Raw genomic sequence first — 18,204 nt, 5'->3', positions numbered from 1 at the left:
CCGGCCTCGGCTCCAGCTCCAATTGTGGCATAAGCCTGGGCTCCGCGGAAGCTAATCTTGAAATCTTACCCGCACAAAATACTACAGTACCTCTATATCGGATGGCTATTTTTGCCAGAATTCGTTCGGCTTTGGTCTCTACCAGCAAGTCAGAATATACGGGGGAAGCCGTCTATCCAGAATTCAATTCGAGTTGACGTCCCGTTAAAGTGCCGCTCTACTCTGTACGTAGAGTAGTACGTATCTTCGATTCGTTCAAGACTTCGGTACCGCGATTCAATGTCGCCAACCACGCGGTTAAGGGAGCTCGGATCATATTTGCTAGGATGTGCAACGTGTCTGGAAGCATGGGACGACCATTCCAGAGTCCAGAGTTGCGGGCTGTTGCTGCCCGAAGGCCACATGAAACGTTTCCCCGCGCCCTTCACATGGGCAGCTTGAGCACAAAGCGAGATTATTCAATCAGCCGTATGCTCCTTAAGGGCATAGCGCGCAATGTACCTGTGACGATGTAAGCACGAAACTACTTTGTCCCCATATTATACGGCCTACTTACCTTATTTGGGCCGGTCCACCCGATCAACTCATGCACATCGTAAGTCGAGGAAACCCTTTTCCTTGATAAAGTTTAGGAAATCATTCCTGAGGACTGCCGTGATCCACCTAGAGCCGCTCTTCCACGCCTTGAAAGCAAAAGGTAATTTTCTTTAATCAAATCCAAACCGCGGCATAGCCGCCCGGTAACCAAATTTACAAGCTAGCAGATTCTGGTTCTTGATCCAGTGGCTTGTGGTTTAAGAGCATTGCGGCCATTCCGCAGTGAGTTACATAGAGAAACGCGGTTGCTTCGTCTACTTTCGTAAACTCTATGGAGTAGGAGATGCTGGTGTTTTTGAGGCCAGATGTCGACGGCGAGGTTTATTGGGAGACCGAATTATTTCGTTGCCGATTAACCCAATTACGGATTATATTCAACATATTTGTTACTTCTTCCTTTTTCCACGTCTTTTAGAGCTTCTGTATCAAGATAGCTCTTTCAGTCAAAGTATTCTTGAATATGATATTGGTAAGTCCCAGTGAGGACGAGCACAATCACTGATGTTATGCTAGCTATTTATGAAATGGTGAAGAATTGGAAACTAATACTTTGGTTCGACTTGTTATATTAGGGGAGGGTTGTTGTGATATGGCGTACAATCAAAGCAAAGCTAGTACTCGAATTGCAAAACGTGCGAATTCTGAAGCTAGGCGTTACGTTACGTGCCTTGAAACGCCGAAACTCACTTTCTCTTACTCTATTTCGCGCATTTTGAAGGACCATCACAATTCGAAGATGACATCAAACTAGATCTAATGTTTCATATATAATTCATTAACATAGTATACAGAAGTCATACATAACCATCGCAAATTCCAAAAACTCGGTAACAAGAAATCTTACAAAAACAACTTATTCCTTCTATCCTTGACGTTTAGCATCGTATACTATTATTCCACGTTAGCCGTTACGAACGTTACACTGCATAGACCTCTCGCTTGCAAACTTACCTCAGCTAATCTTGGTTGCCTATCTTCGAGCCCAACAGTGACCGCAAGCAGATTCGGCTCCGTCCAAGCTGCTCGCAAGCCTCTGAATTCCAGACTCTCCCACCAATCCAAGAAAACTTGGGTTGTAATCCCTTGCGATTTAAACAAATGCAATTCAATTAACATTTGGCCAAGAGGGAAATCTTGTTGGGCATTTTGAGAATGGGTGTTTAAGGCGCTGAGGGCGTTGAACTCAGCGTACTCGATATCGATTTTCAGAATATCACTGGGCTTTGCTTTAGCTTCTGTTCCCACCTTCCAGAATGTCCCACGCTCTTATAGGTGTGCCGCGAAAACTGCAAAGGGCACCTACATGTAATCATGGCCATTCTTCTCCATCAAGTCTTGGATTGAATAGAAAGGGGGGTTTTTAGCGAGGTCGGTCTGCGCGGCAATTCCAGCCTTCATAAAATGTGTTCTATGTCTGACATTGGATTCAATCGCCGGTCCAAATTCCTCGACGGAAAAGTCGTAGCCCCAAATCTCGCAGTTTGTTCGTTCAAGCATTTCTTGTTCTGTTGAGTTTAGCAGCTGAGTCAGTCATCGCACACTCGTATGGAATATGGGATCGGTCGTACCAAAGCTGGATTCATTTTGGACTCCTAGAGAACGAACCGGATTAGCATCTGAACCATATATCATAACGGGAATATCGTGGCGTATTTACCAAAAGAATAGATGATACAAGGCCGAGTGTTCTTCTCGTATCTGCTCATCCCGCACACCCATTTTCCCCCATCGCCCATTCTGCCAATACGCTCAACCTCCCATGGGCAGTTATAACTGCGACGGACGGTCTTAGCCCACAAATTCCTCAAAGGAAGGCACTGTTCGTTCCAAGACATACCTGGCAGGAACCAGATCCCACACTGATAATGGGAACGCGAAATAGGAGGGCGTATCATGGGCTGGGAAGCTATTCCACCTGTCAGCGCCTGTGTCACGGCTCCTTTACAGAAGATTGTTTCTGGGCAGGTCGAACTCACAAATCCATCCCCGGGAGTTGCTTAACTAAAGCATGTCGTTGATCAACTGTCTTCTGCCATAGTTTCTCACTCTTCTCCATCACCGACTTGAGGTTTCCTCTTCCCAGAGTACTCGAGATGCTGTTTGTAAACGATGTTGTCGAAGGAACCCAGTCTGGCATCTCCCCGAGCGACGGAGCGGTGCCAATATGGGTAACGAGAACGATGATGAATAGAGCCGCTGAGCCAAAAACGGCAAACTGTGCGGGCTTTGCCCACCGCATGTTGAACTGCGAAGTAGAAGGTAATCGACTAAGGGAATTGATCAAAATATCGATGCTCAGGCGGTCCAAAATACACAAGTGATGCTCAATGCAAGAACGATCGAGGAGAGATGGACATGAACTGATAGTACAGTATGTTGCCAAGGAGATAAGCAATAAGGAGTCTAGCACTGCCCTCGGCGTGTTTCTATTTGGAAGCTGGAACCCCTGAATGAAAAGAAATCACCTCTAGGCCATGGAGCCTGGATCCCCCCGGAGGGAGGGGACGAGATCGCCCTCCCGCGAGACAACGCACGCAAAAACATGCCAATAATGCAACCAGCTGAGCCTGCCAAGAGTGATGTCTTAACTGATACGAGAATAGACCCAGCCATCTCCACACTTTTGGTTATCAGGAATGGGGCACGGCCAACAACGAGGCGCTCAGCTTCGAATGAGAATGTTCGTGGCTTCCTCCGAGCAATCATATCTAGGGCTGAGGTCGGGAAGGCCAAGAGCGGAGTGATGTTACTGGGGTAATCGACGGTAAACGACTGTTCCGCATCCAGTGATATCCACTATGCCCGCGTTTGGGGAACGCCCCACACGCCAATACTGGAGTAATACGAAGTAAGATCGTCACTAACCAACCGCGTCTTATGGGGGCTGCGACTCTACGAGAACGTTGGGCGACGAGCTGGTTCCCGAGATAGGTTACGAGGATCTTTTTATAGGGAGTGCATTCGTACATACCTTACCTTCGTAGTCTCAGCAGCATGCGTCTTGCTGCGCTGTACTCCGTAATAGGTACAATATTTGACGGCTTTCCTGTCGCAACACACCCTATGTAGCAGATGATAATGCGTGCCTGAAGTTAGCTCTGATTAACGTTCCTCTACAGCGTAGGTTTGATCCAACTTCTTAGCCTACTAGGTACACATCCACTTTTACCCCTATTATTAATAATATCACCAGTGCTGAATGTTGAATCAGCAACCCAATCAGGTGCAATTCGATAATTCTCTATGCTTACTAATTAGTTTTATTGCGATTCGTTTAAGCTCGCTCCCAAATTAATATCGGAAAGGAGCGCTAAGATAGACTTGTACAACCGCAAACACGTTGAAGCCAGGGCTTTATTAGAGAGGAGATAAAGCTTACCTTGGAGCCAAGCATTTGAAGTGTGAGCTCTAGGCTTTGTGGTTTGACGTCAGTCTCAAGGAGAATTGCTTGGTACTATTTCCTTTGCTGTCGAACTGGCTTATTTTCGTTCTCAATCTGGGATATATTGGCAGTGGCACAGTTCGCTGCTTACACTGGCTGTGAATGCTCGAAATATTCCAACGTACAGTACCTACGTGCATAATCTCACAACTGGTAGTCAGCAAGACGAGATATGGTGTCAGATGGTCCTTGGCAAAGCTGCAAGGGATGGACTTGAGACTTGAGTCTTGAGAGGAGAGTTGGCGCGGGTCGAAAGAAGGCCTCGACTATGTTTCACTTCTCGAGCGAAACACATTTCTTTTCTGTTTCTAAAGTTATGTCGCACAGCAAGATATGCGAAACACGAATACAATATCTCATATATTCTAAATATCCCTATGAGTCCAAAATTAGCAGCAGGGCAATACACCAATAGCCACATGCTAAAGCTCAATACAAAATGGTTACTAAAAAATAAATATCATTGTTCGCGTAGTGAGTGAGCAAGTCAAAGCATCGTTTAATTATCATTATCTCTTGTCACTTGATTATATCCCATCACCTAACCCAGCCGCGGAGTTCTTCTTCACGAGCATCTAAATGACCGAGCTCGATCATTCCACCGTCCTCTCAAGTCGGACATGCCAGGATAGGTTATGAGGGAAAGGGAATTGCCCGAGCATTTTGGACGGCTAATTAATGTGTTGTTAGTATGCATTCTTCTTCATGCACGGCGGAGACTCAGATGTGTAATACATACTCCCAGATGCAGCAGACTGTTCCTGTATCGGGACCGAGGGAGCTAATTTCTTTGTCCCAACCGTTGCCAAATCCATCTTATTCATTTATTAATTTTGAACGCCAAGTGCAACAGGGCGTAGACGGTAAGGGATCACGTACAGCATGTTCCACGCGAAACCTCGAGATTCTGGCACGGCCCGGCGAAGTGTATGTCTTTGCAGATGTATAGATGGGTATTGGCACGCTTCTCTGTTTTCCGCAAGTTGCCGTCGCGGTCGTCGAGAGCAATAAAATTTGCTGCGGGCCCGGGGGTCGCGTCCCTTGAATTAAAGCGCTCAAGAACCTGGTTCGGCATCTGTGTAGGATTAGCGAACTCAGTCAGAGAGTTGGGTGCAGCAAGAGTCGTCGACCCCAGGGCAGCGGTCAATACGGCAATCGAGAACTTCATGTCGATTATAACGTGTGCTATCGGTCGTAATATGTTGTGTTGGGCTTTGAAGGAAGTTATGATCGAGGATGAAGGATGCGTGGGGTTCTCAAGCATTTATAGGTTTGGTGAATATGGTTTGCTTATTGACTGTACTTCCCATGTTTGAATAAGAGGGCCATTGGAGTTGCAAACCTCTGACGCGTCCCTAAATGTAGATGTAGATTCATTTGTTTGATGAATAACATACACTTGGTCACCATCGGGCTGCGTGAATCACTTAGATAAAACAATACCTTGGGCCTAGTCAATTGCCCTGGGGACATTCGTATCAACCCTTGAGGTAAGCCTGATGTGCAAGACTTGTCTGTTGTATCCTATGACTCTAGAACTGATAAAGGCACCAAACACAGATAAAGTAAGATAAAATATGAAGAGGTCACTCTCCAACTACTGGACACTAGTCCGTCGGGTGATTAAGAATAGGATATAAATTACGGGTGGTGGGTCGTGTAGATTGCTTACATGAATACCTAGTCCCACACAGGTATTGACAATCCTAGCCAGTCTTTGAAACCGGTCTGTTAGAAATGCAACATGCTTACTCTGCGGCAGACTGCGCCAGAAAGAGCCCCAAAGGTTTAAATATATAGTATATTTTAATGTCTTATATTGGTACAGTAGTATAGTTTACAATAAGAGGTATATAGACCCATAATCTCGTCGGGGAATATGCCATCAAGAACTCCAGGGCAGCCGCGCAAGAAACCTAAAATAAAGCTATAGAAAATGAATTGTGAAAAGAACAATTAGGACTCGCCATTCTGATGATTGAAGACAGCTCTCGCACTGTGGCTGCGGTTGCCTTCTTGATCTTGGTCCTGGTGGAGTACACCGGTGCCGAGCGCCTCGTTGGCTTTCTTTATGTTTCTACCCCGACCGACAAGATGCATCGCATCCGTGTTGACGTCCTGTGCTATATTTCTCTTCGTCTCCTCATCGAACTGGAAATCTGCGCTCTTGATGGGGTTTACGTGTAGCAAGTACATGGCGTCGATTTCCTCGAGTGTCTTGCCCCTGGATTCTATCAGGAAGAAATAGACCACGACGAAGGCTGCTAGATTGCAGCCCGCAAACACATAGCCATACGCGAAATCGATATCGCCCGTGATGAATGGCGTGAAGAATGCCAGCATAAAATTCCAAAACCAGTTGGAGGCAGTTGCAAAGGCCATGGCAACAGCGCGGTACCGATATGGGAACATCTCGCCGACACAGGCCCAAACCAGTGGTCCCCAGGTGATGGCAAATGAAACTATGAAAAGGCAGGCGAACACGATCATGACTGTCCCAGCAGTTTTTGCTGTTGGTGAGTCATCAGGGGCACCCTTGAATTTGAATTGCCCGACTGAGGCGAAGACCATAAAACACATGAATTGCCAGAGCGCGCCAATCCAAAGGGACTCTCTACGGCGGCAACGACGTGCCATCCATACGCCCAAGAAAGTGGAACCGAAGTTGACTCCGCCGAGAATCATGGCAGTAACGAAGGGATTCGGGATGCCAACACCGGTGAAAACCGTGGTACCGTAATAGAAGAAGTAATTGGCACCCGTGAGTTGCTGCAGCATCTGTAAACCCATGGCGAGGGCAATGCGGTACCGCATGCGAGGGCCGCTGAGGGCTTCATACCATGGATGATCGCCCTTGGTAGCATCCATTACCTTTTGGATCTCCGCAGTCTCAGACTCAATCGCTTCATGATGTTCTGGTACGCCATAAAACTTTGCCATAGTTGTGCGCCCGCGATCCGGTCGTCCCATGTTGAAGTCGTGGCGGGGTGACTCGGGTAGTAGTAGAATTCCCAGTCCCAGGATGAGTGCCCAAATGAAGCCAATACCCATTGTGATGCGGTATGAGCCCGTGTCGTTGCGGCTCTCGGTGCCAAAGTTAATGCAGTTCGCCACAAATATACCCGCGGTGATAAACAGCTGGTAGCAACTGGATAAACAAGTTAGCGCTGCATATGAAATCTATCTGTGGCGGGGAGTTAAGGGACGTACGCGATGATAGCGCCACGGACAGGCACAGGTGAAGCCTCAGCCATGTATAGGGGTACAAGGACGGAAAGAGCTCCAACGCCCCATCCGGCCACCAGTCTTCCTATAACTATTCCAACCCAATCCCATTTACCTGACCCAACCGCCATCTGAATCACAACACCAATGCTGAATACTAAGCACCACCATGGAATGCAAGCTTTCCGGCCGAATTTATTGGCAAGTGGCCCTGCGACCAAGCATCCGACAAGAGTACCAATGGACAGCTAGTTTTTGTTAGTACATGGCCATAGAAGTGGGAAGTACAAGCAACATAACGTACCATTGCAACAATAAGGCCTGATCGAACAATGGTGAAATGGTAACCGGTTGGGTTTTTTGTGGTGACGGCTGTCGGCGTCCCAAATCGTTGCAAAAACACCTTCATCGCCAAGAAACCTGAAATTTGCCCAGTATCATAGCCTATTATGTGATTAGTGAAATGCAATAGTAATCGTCTGAATCCCGAAAGGACAAACCAAAAATGAATCCACCCATAGCCACTAAAATTGCCATGAGGAAAGTACGCATTGTTACGTGAGGTAATTTGCTGGTGAGGCTAATTCCTCCTTGGCCCTTCTCCGAATCCCTTTGGGTCTCCATCGACGGAACGGCAGTGGTTGCCGCGCTGTTGGGACCATCCCTAGCGGGATTAGTATCCTGTTTATTGCGAGACCAAAATTTGAGCTTATTCATCTTGGGCAGATGGGGGATATAGTAGAAAGAGTTGAAAGAGGTCAGAAGCCGAAGTAATAAAGAGAAGAGAGAGCGAGTATATGTAAGGTCTACTCGAGTCAAAGATTGTAGCGAAGGGCTATAATATTAAGTGGTACCGTGTCAAATGACACAATTAGCACCGCTCAAGATGCTGGGAAGTGACTGGTAATGCAATCCTCTTGTCTGAACTACGACGCATGGCGATGTCATCAAAACGTGGGTTGTCCTCATCCATGCCGCACATCGTCACCGCCGAAAGCGCTTTGGCTATGGAAAATGTACTTAGCTTGCTCGGAATAAACGCCGAGTGGCGCCGCACAATCCGGATTAGGAGTTGGGATTAAGGAAAAGAAGATGGGGCTGCGAATGCGAATGTGTATGACGCGTAGTGGACGACCAAAGGAGGTAATCCAGGTAATAGAACCGAAAAATGGGTAGTGTTGGTGGGTAAGCTAGGAAGTATAGTGACAGACCCAGAGGCCGCGCTATCCGAACCTTATTTAATATGGGAACCTTGAAGTATGGTCGGCGACGGTCGTGGTGTGACTCGACCTTTTCAAGTTTACCTTCAGCTTTCAACAGAGTACAAGCACTTTTCTTGTAGGTGACGTCGATGGGATACCACGTAGATCGCTAGACCCGGTAGCCCATCGCTCGTCAACCGCCAACAGCCAACAGCAGCGAGTCCTGGCGGTGATCGAGCGCATGGCGCGGCGCCACCGGAGATCAACGTGCTGCTAGCCCTGGGCATGGGACACGAAGTGCGAAAATCAAAGGCTTTGGGTAATTCCCACTGCACCTATGTCAACGCCACGTGCAGTTGTTCTGGCGCAGGCTGTACGGTCACGTGACTAATACCTGTTCTGCCAATCATGTCCCGCTTGCTTGCCTGTGATGCTCCCACGGGTCGTGGCGGAAGAAAATGGCAAGTGACGGTGTATATATAGCGGCCATCATGATGATCTGCCTGGCGAGTACTGAGTACATGGGGATCGATGGACTCCTGGTTGAGAGCGATAGCTGGAGAAGTGAAGACCCCGCGAGAAGGAGCTAGCATCTTGGTGATATTGGCATGGAATGCCTGGAATTATGTTGGCGGGGTTGCCAATATACCTAAGAGAAAGGCGTCGTGTGGTGCTGTATCCCGGTACTTCTGCCTGGTGGCTTTTATTTCCATTCATCGGTGTAGTGGGGAAAGCGTCGCGCCTCTGGAACAGTGATGAAAAGGGAAGGACTCCGGATTCTGTGCTGGAGACGAGCTCCCCATTTCAATGTGATAACTGAGCAATTTGGAGAAGAGCAAATGACGCTATGTATACCTCGAGACTCGGCCTGAACGCCCTCAAGGCAAATCATCCATTTTTGGCTCTGGCCACGGAGGGCCGTTACGAATCTGACGACCCGGATACCTCTGAACACGTGGATAAGTCCGGGGAGAGAGTTGCGGAACGCTGCGGAACGCTCTTCGATATGGGGAAGATCTGGGGAGAGCGAGAGAGTTTGCCAGTCGAGAAACTAACGCAATGGCTCACCTGGCGCCGAAGCTTCCTAGCCCCGTAGATGCCGATGCCCAATGAAAGGGTACAAAGAGTAAGAAAATAGGTGTGGAAAGTACAATAAAAACGATACGGTAGTAACTCTCTCGAAACTCGGAACACGGGTCGACTGGAAGCCCGTATTACTAGAGAGATATTAGCTTTGGTAGAAGCCAGGAGAAGATGAAGAGAAGCCAGCTATAAGAACGCTCCTGGAGCAATGAAACAAAATAGACTCTCGGCAGCTTCGCACAATAGTAGTCTGTTCAGGACATGATATAAGGGAGATCTACGGCCCCGGATTAAGGATTCTAGACGTAGGGTGGGCGTATATTCCCTCTGAGCAAAGGGGTTCGGGAATTGGAACAGCATAGGTACCTATGTACTTATCCATGGGGCCGGAATTGAGGGTACCTACCTCCCTAGGTAGGTAGGTAGAATACGATAAAAGGACTTCCTGCCATTGCTTCGGGGAGGGGCTTAGAATCGCACAGCGGGACTGATCAATTACAGTTGATGAAGGCGTATGAAGTGGCATGTTTTGTTTTTCACTCGAAAAGCACCACGAACCACTACGAAGCACAGAGTAGAACACTCATGATCAGAACATCCCCTATTGCGGGCTCCAGACCTAGCCCGCGGCCATTTAGGCTAATCAAGTCCGTCCGTACGGGGTCCTCCCTCAGATAATAAATCTTCCGGCTGGGAGTGATCCCTGTACCGACATACAATTGCGAATTGCACAATAATCGCTATGTGGATAGGATAGAGTGCTGGCAGCCCTGGGGGGGGCCAAACGCGACGCGACCAAGAGGCCGTTGCCGCAGAGCGGGAGTTTGGTGGGTGATATGCTATATGCAACAGCTGAGATATAGATCGTGTGTTCGCTTGAAGTGAAGAGTGCGAGGGACGGTGTCTGAGTGAAAGTGAGCGTTGCGATCTGGGATGTCTCATGTAACTGTCTTCGAGAGCTGCTTACTTCGTGGTCGAAGAGCAACGGGGAATAGCCATTGGTGGAAGTTTTGCAGCGTCTCCGTGATCCAGCGAGGCTGCTCTTTAGTCCCTTAGTCGTGCTCTCCACTGCCTCGCAACGTTCCAACAACACCACCATTGAACAAGTTCCTCCGTACAGTCTCCCTCCTCGGCCGCCGCCGCCGCGATCCTCAATGCCAATGCCAGTGCCAATGCTAATCCCATCGCCCTGCGCAACCTCAGGATCGGCTGGACGAAGCCGAGCGACCTCGTCCGTGGAATAATTACCCATTTACTGCTACCCCCACCTACTCTCGAATCCCTATTTTTCCAGGCGCAACCCAGCTACCCAGCTACCCATCCCAACATCCCTCGAATCTCCCTCTCCCTCTCTTCAGGCCCACGGCCGCGATTTCGGCGTCCGGTTACTCTGGGAAAATACCTCCCGTATACTTTCACATTACTACCTATAGTCCCTTCATCGTCGGGTCTATTCCGCGCTGTCTAACTTCTGGCTATCTGGGGCCAGACCACGGAGACGAGGCCTGCCCCAATTTCCGGCATCTTCAGACGACAAGACGGCCCTCTAACAATCTGGTATACCGCTGTGCGATTCCAATGTGTTTCCTGTCTTGTCTTGCCTTGCTCGACCAAAATTTGTTGCAAATCCAAGAGTGTGAGAGCCGCCGCTCCCCGTGTCAGCCGCAACATCGAATTACCGTCTCTTCAGCAACTGCGCGGCCTGTGACGTGACGGCACATGCCTCCTTCGAACCTGCCCAAGGGATTACGGGCTCCTATGTAGGACATCCCGTCTTGAGTGCCAGATATATTGGCCCCTGATAAAGAAGTGCTTATCGGCCCACATAACCGTCGCGATACTTAACATCTCCCCGCTGGGTGGGCTCAAGGGTTGGTACTTTACGGCCTCGGCCTCCCGTCGCATTTGGAACCACAAAATATTTCTAGAGGTTTTACTGCTGGAATGCCATGCTAGGCGGTCCGTGGACCTCGTGCCTACCTCATTCTCGAAGACGAGGATCCTATATCCATTCCCGATCCGTTCGACTTTAACACAAATACACATATCTGGCAAAGTTGCCGCCCGGCCAGATGGCAACTAAGCAGCTCCAGTCTGCGCCTACGCCTGCGAGGCCGAAGAGTGCTAATGGGATCATTAATGGAACAAGAGCCGGCACAGGAGACTCTCGGGTCGTGGTTATTGTGTATGGGCAGGGACAAGAGAAGATTGTGGCCGTCTTTGCAGACGTGCTTGGGCAACCATACCGACTGGCTCCGGACTTTTCAGCAGTCGCAGATGAGGACCATGGGACCCTGATAGGGATAGCTGCCAGTGATGCGAAGGTTGATATTTTGTCCAGGGACAAGCTCCTCATGGTCGCCATTAACGCCCACTGTGTGGGCTTGGGAATGCCTCCGGATGTCCAACTATCTACTTCTTGTGACTATGAATTCTTATATACCGAAACACCATTTTTCCGGAGGGATCTATCCCGATTTATTGCGTTTACACTTGGACAAATTACACACCACGAGGCATTGATCACGAAGCCACGGACATATTTCATATCTACGACCTTCCCCGATGTCCGGACAGCGCTTTCGAATTTGGATATCCTTTCTGTTGGCTCGGATGCTGTGGAGTTGCGGGTGGACCTGTTGGAGGAGCCATTGCCGGACGGGACAGTCAGTGCTGTTCCCAGTCTCAGCTATGTAGGAGAGCAGGTCATGCTCTTGCGGCAGAGGACCGAGCTCCCGATCATCTTCACGACGAGATGTAATCGTGAAAATGGGCGGTTTCCGATGGACGACCCCAATCTGTTCTATCAATATCTCTACCGAGCGATACAATGGGGCTGTGAGTATGTTGACGTTGAAGTTTGGCTCCCAGAGGACATTCGACGACGCCTGTTTGAGCAACGAGGAAGTAGCCGCATCATTTCTGCTTTTCATGATTTTTCGGGGGCATTTAAGTGGCCTTCGCCGCAGGCACAATCTATTTTCTCCGAATGTCGCAAGTACGGCGATATCGTCAAGATGATCACGGTGATCAACTCCATGTCCGAAAACTACGAACTAGAGTACTTCCGCTCGCAAATCAAGGCAAACAACCCCGATGGGCCACCATTATCAGCTGTCAACATGGGGCAACTAGGCCAGCTTTCTCGAGCCCTGAATACCGTATTCTCTCCCATCACACATCCATTACTGCCTATAGTTGCAGCTCCTGGTCAAATGTCTGCAGCAGAGATAAACGGCGCACTGAGCACAATGGGTCAACTCCCTAAGAAGAACATTTACGCTATTGGATCCTTTAGGTCTACGCCCCAGGCGGCCTTTTTCGAAAAGTGCTTCAACGAGCTCGGTCTTCCACATAACTTTATAAGTGTGGATCGAGGATTGAAAGGATCGGTTGAAGGCCTTTGCCTCCAACCCAGCTTCGGCGGTGCATATCTTAACCCCCCTCTACCCGCCACTCAGTCGTATATACCCATGCTTTCAGATGCAGCGAGGACCATTGGGGCGATTGATACTATCGTCGTGCGCGGAGATGGGCCCTCGCCGTTAATGGGCGACAATGCAACATGGAAAGGCATCCGAGCTACTCTCACCCGGGATTTTGCGCCGTCAGCTTATAAAGACCGTGCAGCTATCATCATCTCGAGCTCCAACGACGATGCGGCGTCAGTGATCTTCGCCTTAAGGAGTTTGAATATTGGGAAGATCTATACTGTTGGCTTCAAAGCCCATGGACCTTTAGGAGCCGGGGTGGAGCCATTTACATCCATCGAGAGTGTCCAGCGCGTTAATCACCCTTTTGCCATCATTTCTGCTCTGTCGCCAGAAAAGTCGCATCTTGTCCAGCCCCTCTTGAGACACTTTTCCTTCAATAGCAGGAAGGCAGCGAACACCGGAGTTTCGGGGGTTGGGGGCAAAGGCAAAGTCTTCGTCGACTTAGCAAATGGCGCGAGGAAAAGCGACCCCCTCGCGGTCGCAGAACAGTGTGGATGGACGGCATATGGCGTAGCTGATACAACTGCATTTACGACGGTGGAAACATTAAGGCTTCTTGTTGGGCAGAACGTGCCGTATAGCTTTGTTAGATTGGCCAGCGGGAGGGGACTTTATTGATGTTGAGATATCTCCCTGTGAGGGATGATGTAATACGTCATCCTAAGAGATCTTGCCTTTTGAGTTGAAACTCTGGGGATGGGCCACTGAGTAACGACCGAAAGTGCATGAAGAGTAGCATAATAGGTGCATTTCCGGGTGAGGAAACACTGTTGGCGTTGTTTTCCAGAGATCGTTTCGATATTTGCTCCATACGGATCTGTAGACTTTGTCCGCGTCATACTACGTGTTAGAATATAGGGAGATATTTTGAATATTCACCACTTATTGTAGTCTATAATTCCGTGTATTGTGTAAATTGGAAGTATATTGGAAGTACATTAAAGAAGTTTTTGTACCTACCTCAGTATGCTCCTACAGAAATAATTAGTGGGAAACCTAAACCTAAGAGCAAACCGAAAGACTAGTAAAAACAAGCCTTATTGACAGTGGGTAGTTTTCACTTTACAGTACACCGTACTGATAGGTTGTAACTAGGCGTCGTCCTACTTGGCTTGCAAGCAGTTAACTCTCAAAAAGGCGTGGTCACGTGCGCAGCAAATCAATCAAGCCATCTCAGCTTCCGTCGCGAAATCCACCTCATCATCGCGTCCCCAACCTCGACTTTCTTTCTTTCGTTGTTGCAACCCCACCACATCTCTGCCATCATCACCTCACGCGACAATCATGGCAGAGATCAAGATTGACAAGAACCTGTTCCAGGAGCGCCTGTCGCATTTTATCGGAGCATGGAAGACCGACAAACGCAGCGGCGACGCGGTGTTCGGTGGTGCCTCGTCCATCCTTGTCTTGATGGGGAAAACTGAGGAGTCCGCACAATTCCAGAAGAACAATGCTATCCACGTACATATCATATATCCTATTCTGCAAGCCTAATCAACATTTGCGACTATATGCTAATGTTAGGATGAATCCAGTTCTGGCTGCTTGGATATGAGTTCCCAGCTACGCTTTTCCTCTTTACACTGGAGGCATTATACATCGTTACTACGGCAAAGAAAGGTACAGCTTCATATTTCGGGGTATCTTCAGAAGAAAGGAAATAAGCTAACAGTAAACAGCCAAGCACTTGGAACCGCTAAAGGGAGGCAAGGTCCCTCTCGAAGTACTTGTCCGTGGTAAGGACGCAGCGGAGAACGAGAAGCTCTTTACCAAGATCAACGATGTGATCAAATCAGCAGGCGTAAGTCATACGGAGTCAAATTCATCATGCGCGGCCATGGCTAACAGATTTGGGCATACAGAAGAAAGTTGGCGTTTTACCCAAGGACAACTCCAGCGGCCCCTTCGTTGATGAGTGGAAGAAGATATATGGCGACATTTCTAAAGATGTGGAGGAGGTCGATATTGCGCCTGCGCTATCTGCAGCTGCCTTGGCCGTAAAGGATGAGAATGAACTTGTAAGCTTCCCGTCTCACTAATGTATGCCAATGCTAACACTTCTGCAGCGCGCTATGCGAAGTGCCTCGAAAGCCTGTATCGCCTTGATGAACCCCTACTTTGTCGAAGAAATGTCAAATGTCCTGGACGAGGAGAAGAAGGTCAAGCACAGTTCCTTGGCCAACAAAATTGATAGCAAGCTTGACGACACGAAATTCTGGAGCACGGTTGAACTCCCCAGTAAATCGAAGATGCCCAGCGATTTTGATGCTTCGCAGCTGGATTGGACACATGGCCCGATTATACAGAGTGGTGGCAAGTTTGACCTAAAGATTAACGCACAGGTAGATGACGAAATTCTGCACCCGGGCGTCATTCTTGCTTCATATGGTCTCCGATATAAATCATACTGCTCCTTGATCGCACGCACATACTTGGTGGATCCAAATAAATCTCAAGAAAGCAACTACAAGCTTCTCCTCCAGGTGCACGGCCTCGTCATCAAGGAGATCAGAGATGGCGCGAATGTGAAGGATATCTATGCGAAGGCTCTTGCTCTAGTAAAGGCAAAGAAGCCAGAACTGGAGAAGCACTTCTTGAAGAATGTTGGGGCAGGTGTTGGTATCGAGACACGAGACTCCACATTGATCCTGAATGCTAAAAGCTCCCGGAGCTTGAAGGACGGCATGACCCTTTGCGTAACAACCGGATTTAGCGATATTGAGAATCCAAATCCTCAAGATAAAAAGAGCAAGATCTATTCTATGGTCCTTTCCGACACCGTCCGGGTAACTCCTTCGGATGCAGTGATCTTTACTGGCGATGCTCCTTCAGATCTGGATGCCACTTCATTCTTCTTCAAGGATGATGAAGAGCCAGAACCAACACCGAAGAAGGCAAAGAAGGATTCAGCAGTTGGTGCCGTCGCGACCAAGAATATTACCAAGACCAAATTGCGTGCAGAGCGTACGACACAAGTAGACGAAGGTGCTGAAGCCAGACGTCGAGAGCATCAGAAAGAGCTTGCGAAGAAGAAGCAGGAAGAGGGTCTGGCGCGTTTTGCCGAGTCGACCGGAAATCAAAACGGGGCAGCCGTGAAGAAGTTCAAGCGTTTCGAGTCATACAAGCGCGATAACCAATTCCCTCCCCGAGTTCGGGATCTGACGATTGTCATGGACCAGAAGAACTCTACGATCGTGCTCCCAATCATGGGTCGTCCAGTCCCATTTCATATCCAGACAATCAAAAATGCTAGCAAAAGCGACGAAGGTGATTTCTCGTACCTGCGAATCAACTTCTTATCACCCGGTCAAGGTGTTGGAAGAAAGGATGATCAGCCCTTCGAGGATGCCTCTGCACACTTTGTCAGAAGTTTGACTTTCCGATCACATGATGGAGACCGGCTTCAAGACATTGCAAATCAAATTGGTAACATGAAGAAAGACGCTGCAAAGCGAGAGCAGGAGAAGAAGGAGATGGAGGATGTCGTGGAGCAGGATAAGTTGGTCGAGATTCGAAGTAAGTTTGTGTCATTCCACCCTACGATCAAATTACTTACACCTCTTCAGATCGCAGACCCGCCGTTATGGACAATGTCTTTATTCGTCCCGCAATGGATGGAAAGCGTGTGCCTGGCAAGGTTGAGATTCACCAGAACGGTCTCCGATACCAATCCCCTCTCAACACCCAACACCGGGTTGACATTCTCTTCAGTAACGTCAAGCACCTGTTCTTCCAACCGTGCCAGCATGAACTTATCGTTATTATCCACGTACATCTCAAAGATCCAATTCTGATCGGCAAGAAGAAGACCAAGGATGTCCAATTTTACCGGGAAGCTACTGATATCCAGTTTGACGAGACCGGAAATAGAAAGCGAAAGTACAGGTATGGTGATGAGGAAGAGTTTGAAGCTGAACAAGAGGAGAGGAGACGCCGGGCTGAGCTCGATCGGCAATTCAAAGCATTCGCTGAAAAGATTGCCGAGGCTGGTAAAAACGAAAATGTGGACGTCGACGTTCCCTTCCGTGAGCTTGGCTTCAGTGGTGTTCCGTTCCGATCGAACGTCTTCTGTCAGCCTTCGACAGACTGTCTCGTCCAGCTTACCGAGCCACCTTTCATGGTCATAACCCTCGAAGATATTGAAATTGCTCATCTCGAGCGTGTCCAGTTCGGGCTCAAGAACTTCGATATGGTATTTGTCTTCAAAGACTTCGGCCGTGCTCCATACCACATTAATACCATCCCCGTCGAATCTCTCGAAAATGTCAAGGAATGGCTTGACTCTGTTAACATCCCCTTTACTGAAGGACCTCTCAACTTGAACTGGCCTACTATCATGAAGACTGTCACCGCAGACCCTCATGCCTTCTTCGAAGATGGTGGATGGTCATTCCTGTCTAATGAGACCGACGAAGAAGATGAGGATGATGAGGAAGAGGAGTCCGCTTTCGAGATGTCAGATAGTGAGCTTGCTGCCTCGGAGCAATCAAGTGAGGATGATAGCGAGTTTGATAGCAATGCTAGCGATGATGCGGGCGAGGAAGGTAGTGATGATGGAGAGAGCGAAGGCGAGGATTGGGATGAATTAGAGGCGAAGGCGAAGCGCAAGGATAGGGAGAGCGGGTTGGAGGAGGCGGAGGCGCCGAAGAAAAAGCGCAAGCACTGATTTATTCAGCTGCCGGATCCTTTTTCAGGTGCTCTTCGAACTTTTCGTTGTACGATTTATGGGTTAGGTGGATCAAGCTCAGATAGAGGATCTAAAAACCATGGATTCTCAGTATCTGAGGTAGCGTTCTCGTCTTCAATACGATAGTCCAAGGCGTTGGGTTTGATAAAAATAGGACTCGAGTTGCTTTTCAAGCCGTGTGCCATATGGAATCAGGCATTGCTTAATGGATAGTGGCTATGATTTTAGAATAACAAATTGATGATTTCGTCAACTTTAGCCTTTGTGACTTTAAATGTGCCTTGGAAGTATAAATAGCGTAGTGCGTGCGTAAGTACTTCTTTGTAATTGGCAGTAGGTGGAATTTACCGAGTAACATTTGCCGAGCTGCACAAAGAGAAATTGGCTACAACAAGGATGGTATAAAACTTCACGGTACAGCTTAAAATGTAATTTCCATTCTCTATAAACAAAGCCAAACATGCAACCCAACCC

At 48.5% G+C, this 18,204-nt stretch overlaps 5 protein-coding genes across 5 annotated transcripts; 2 read left to right on the top strand and 3 right to left on the bottom strand.

Annotated features, from left to right (window-relative positions):
- Nucleotides 1–1,437: 1,437 nt before the first annotated feature.
- On the bottom strand, nucleotides 1,438–2,836 carry BP5553_05188 (Uncharacterized protein; the record flags this gene model as incomplete). Its single annotated transcript, XM_032013811.1, has 7 exons — nucleotides 1,438–1,485; nucleotides 1,549–1,813; nucleotides 1,901–2,102; nucleotides 2,166–2,189; nucleotides 2,255–2,370; nucleotides 2,435–2,503; nucleotides 2,574–2,836. The coding sequence occupies 7 exons, from the start codon at nucleotides 2,834–2,836 to the stop codon at nucleotides 1,438–1,440; spliced, it is 987 nt and encodes a 328-aa protein (XP_031870411.1).
- Nucleotides 2,837–4,759: 1,923 nt separating this feature from the next.
- On the bottom strand, nucleotides 4,760–5,207 carry BP5553_05187 (uncharacterized protein; the record flags this gene model as incomplete). The annotated part of the gene is made up of 2 exons (XM_032013810.1): nucleotides 4,760–4,854; nucleotides 4,919–5,207. The coding sequence occupies 2 exons, from the start codon at nucleotides 5,205–5,207 to the stop codon at nucleotides 4,760–4,762; spliced, it is 384 nt and encodes a 127-aa protein (XP_031870410.1).
- A 788-nt stretch (nucleotides 5,208–5,995) lies between these two features.
- On the bottom strand, nucleotides 5,996–7,981 carry BP5553_05186 (MFS general substrate transporter; the record flags this gene model as incomplete). Its single annotated transcript, XM_032013809.1, has 4 exons — nucleotides 5,996–7,187; nucleotides 7,250–7,512; nucleotides 7,569–7,708; nucleotides 7,765–7,981. 4 exons carry the CDS (start codon nucleotides 7,979–7,981, stop codon nucleotides 5,996–5,998), a joined length of 1,812 nt encoding a protein of 603 aa, XP_031870409.1.
- Nucleotides 7,982–11,621: 3,640 nt separating this feature from the next.
- On the top strand, nucleotides 11,622–13,661 carry BP5553_05185 (Aldolase; the record flags this gene model as incomplete). Its single annotated transcript, XM_032013808.1, has 1 exon — nucleotides 11,622–13,661. One exon carries the CDS (start codon nucleotides 11,622–11,624, stop codon nucleotides 13,659–13,661), a length of 2,040 nt encoding a protein of 679 aa, XP_031870408.1.
- Nucleotides 13,662–14,327: 666 nt separating this feature from the next.
- BP5553_05184 (putative FACT complex subunit SPT16) lies at nucleotides 14,328–17,709 on the top strand (the record flags this gene model as incomplete). The annotated part of the gene is made up of 6 exons (XM_032013807.1): nucleotides 14,328–14,504; nucleotides 14,579–14,663; nucleotides 14,723–14,844; nucleotides 14,906–15,061; nucleotides 15,110–16,559; nucleotides 16,610–17,709. 6 exons carry the CDS (start codon nucleotides 14,328–14,330, stop codon nucleotides 17,707–17,709), a joined length of 3,090 nt encoding a protein of 1,029 aa, XP_031870407.1.
- Between the last annotated feature and the right edge of the window lie 495 nt (nucleotides 17,710–18,204).

This window comes from Venustampulla echinocandica, assembly GCF_003357145.1.
Source record: "Venustampulla echinocandica strain BP 5553 chromosome Unknown scaffold_2, whole genome shotgun sequence".
Classification (NCBI taxonomy): Eukaryota; Fungi; Ascomycota; class Leotiomycetes; order Helotiales; family Pleuroascaceae; genus Venustampulla; species Venustampulla echinocandica.
The sequence above is the reverse complement of the archived record's forward strand: the minus strand, read 5'-3'. Positions and strand labels throughout refer to the sequence as shown.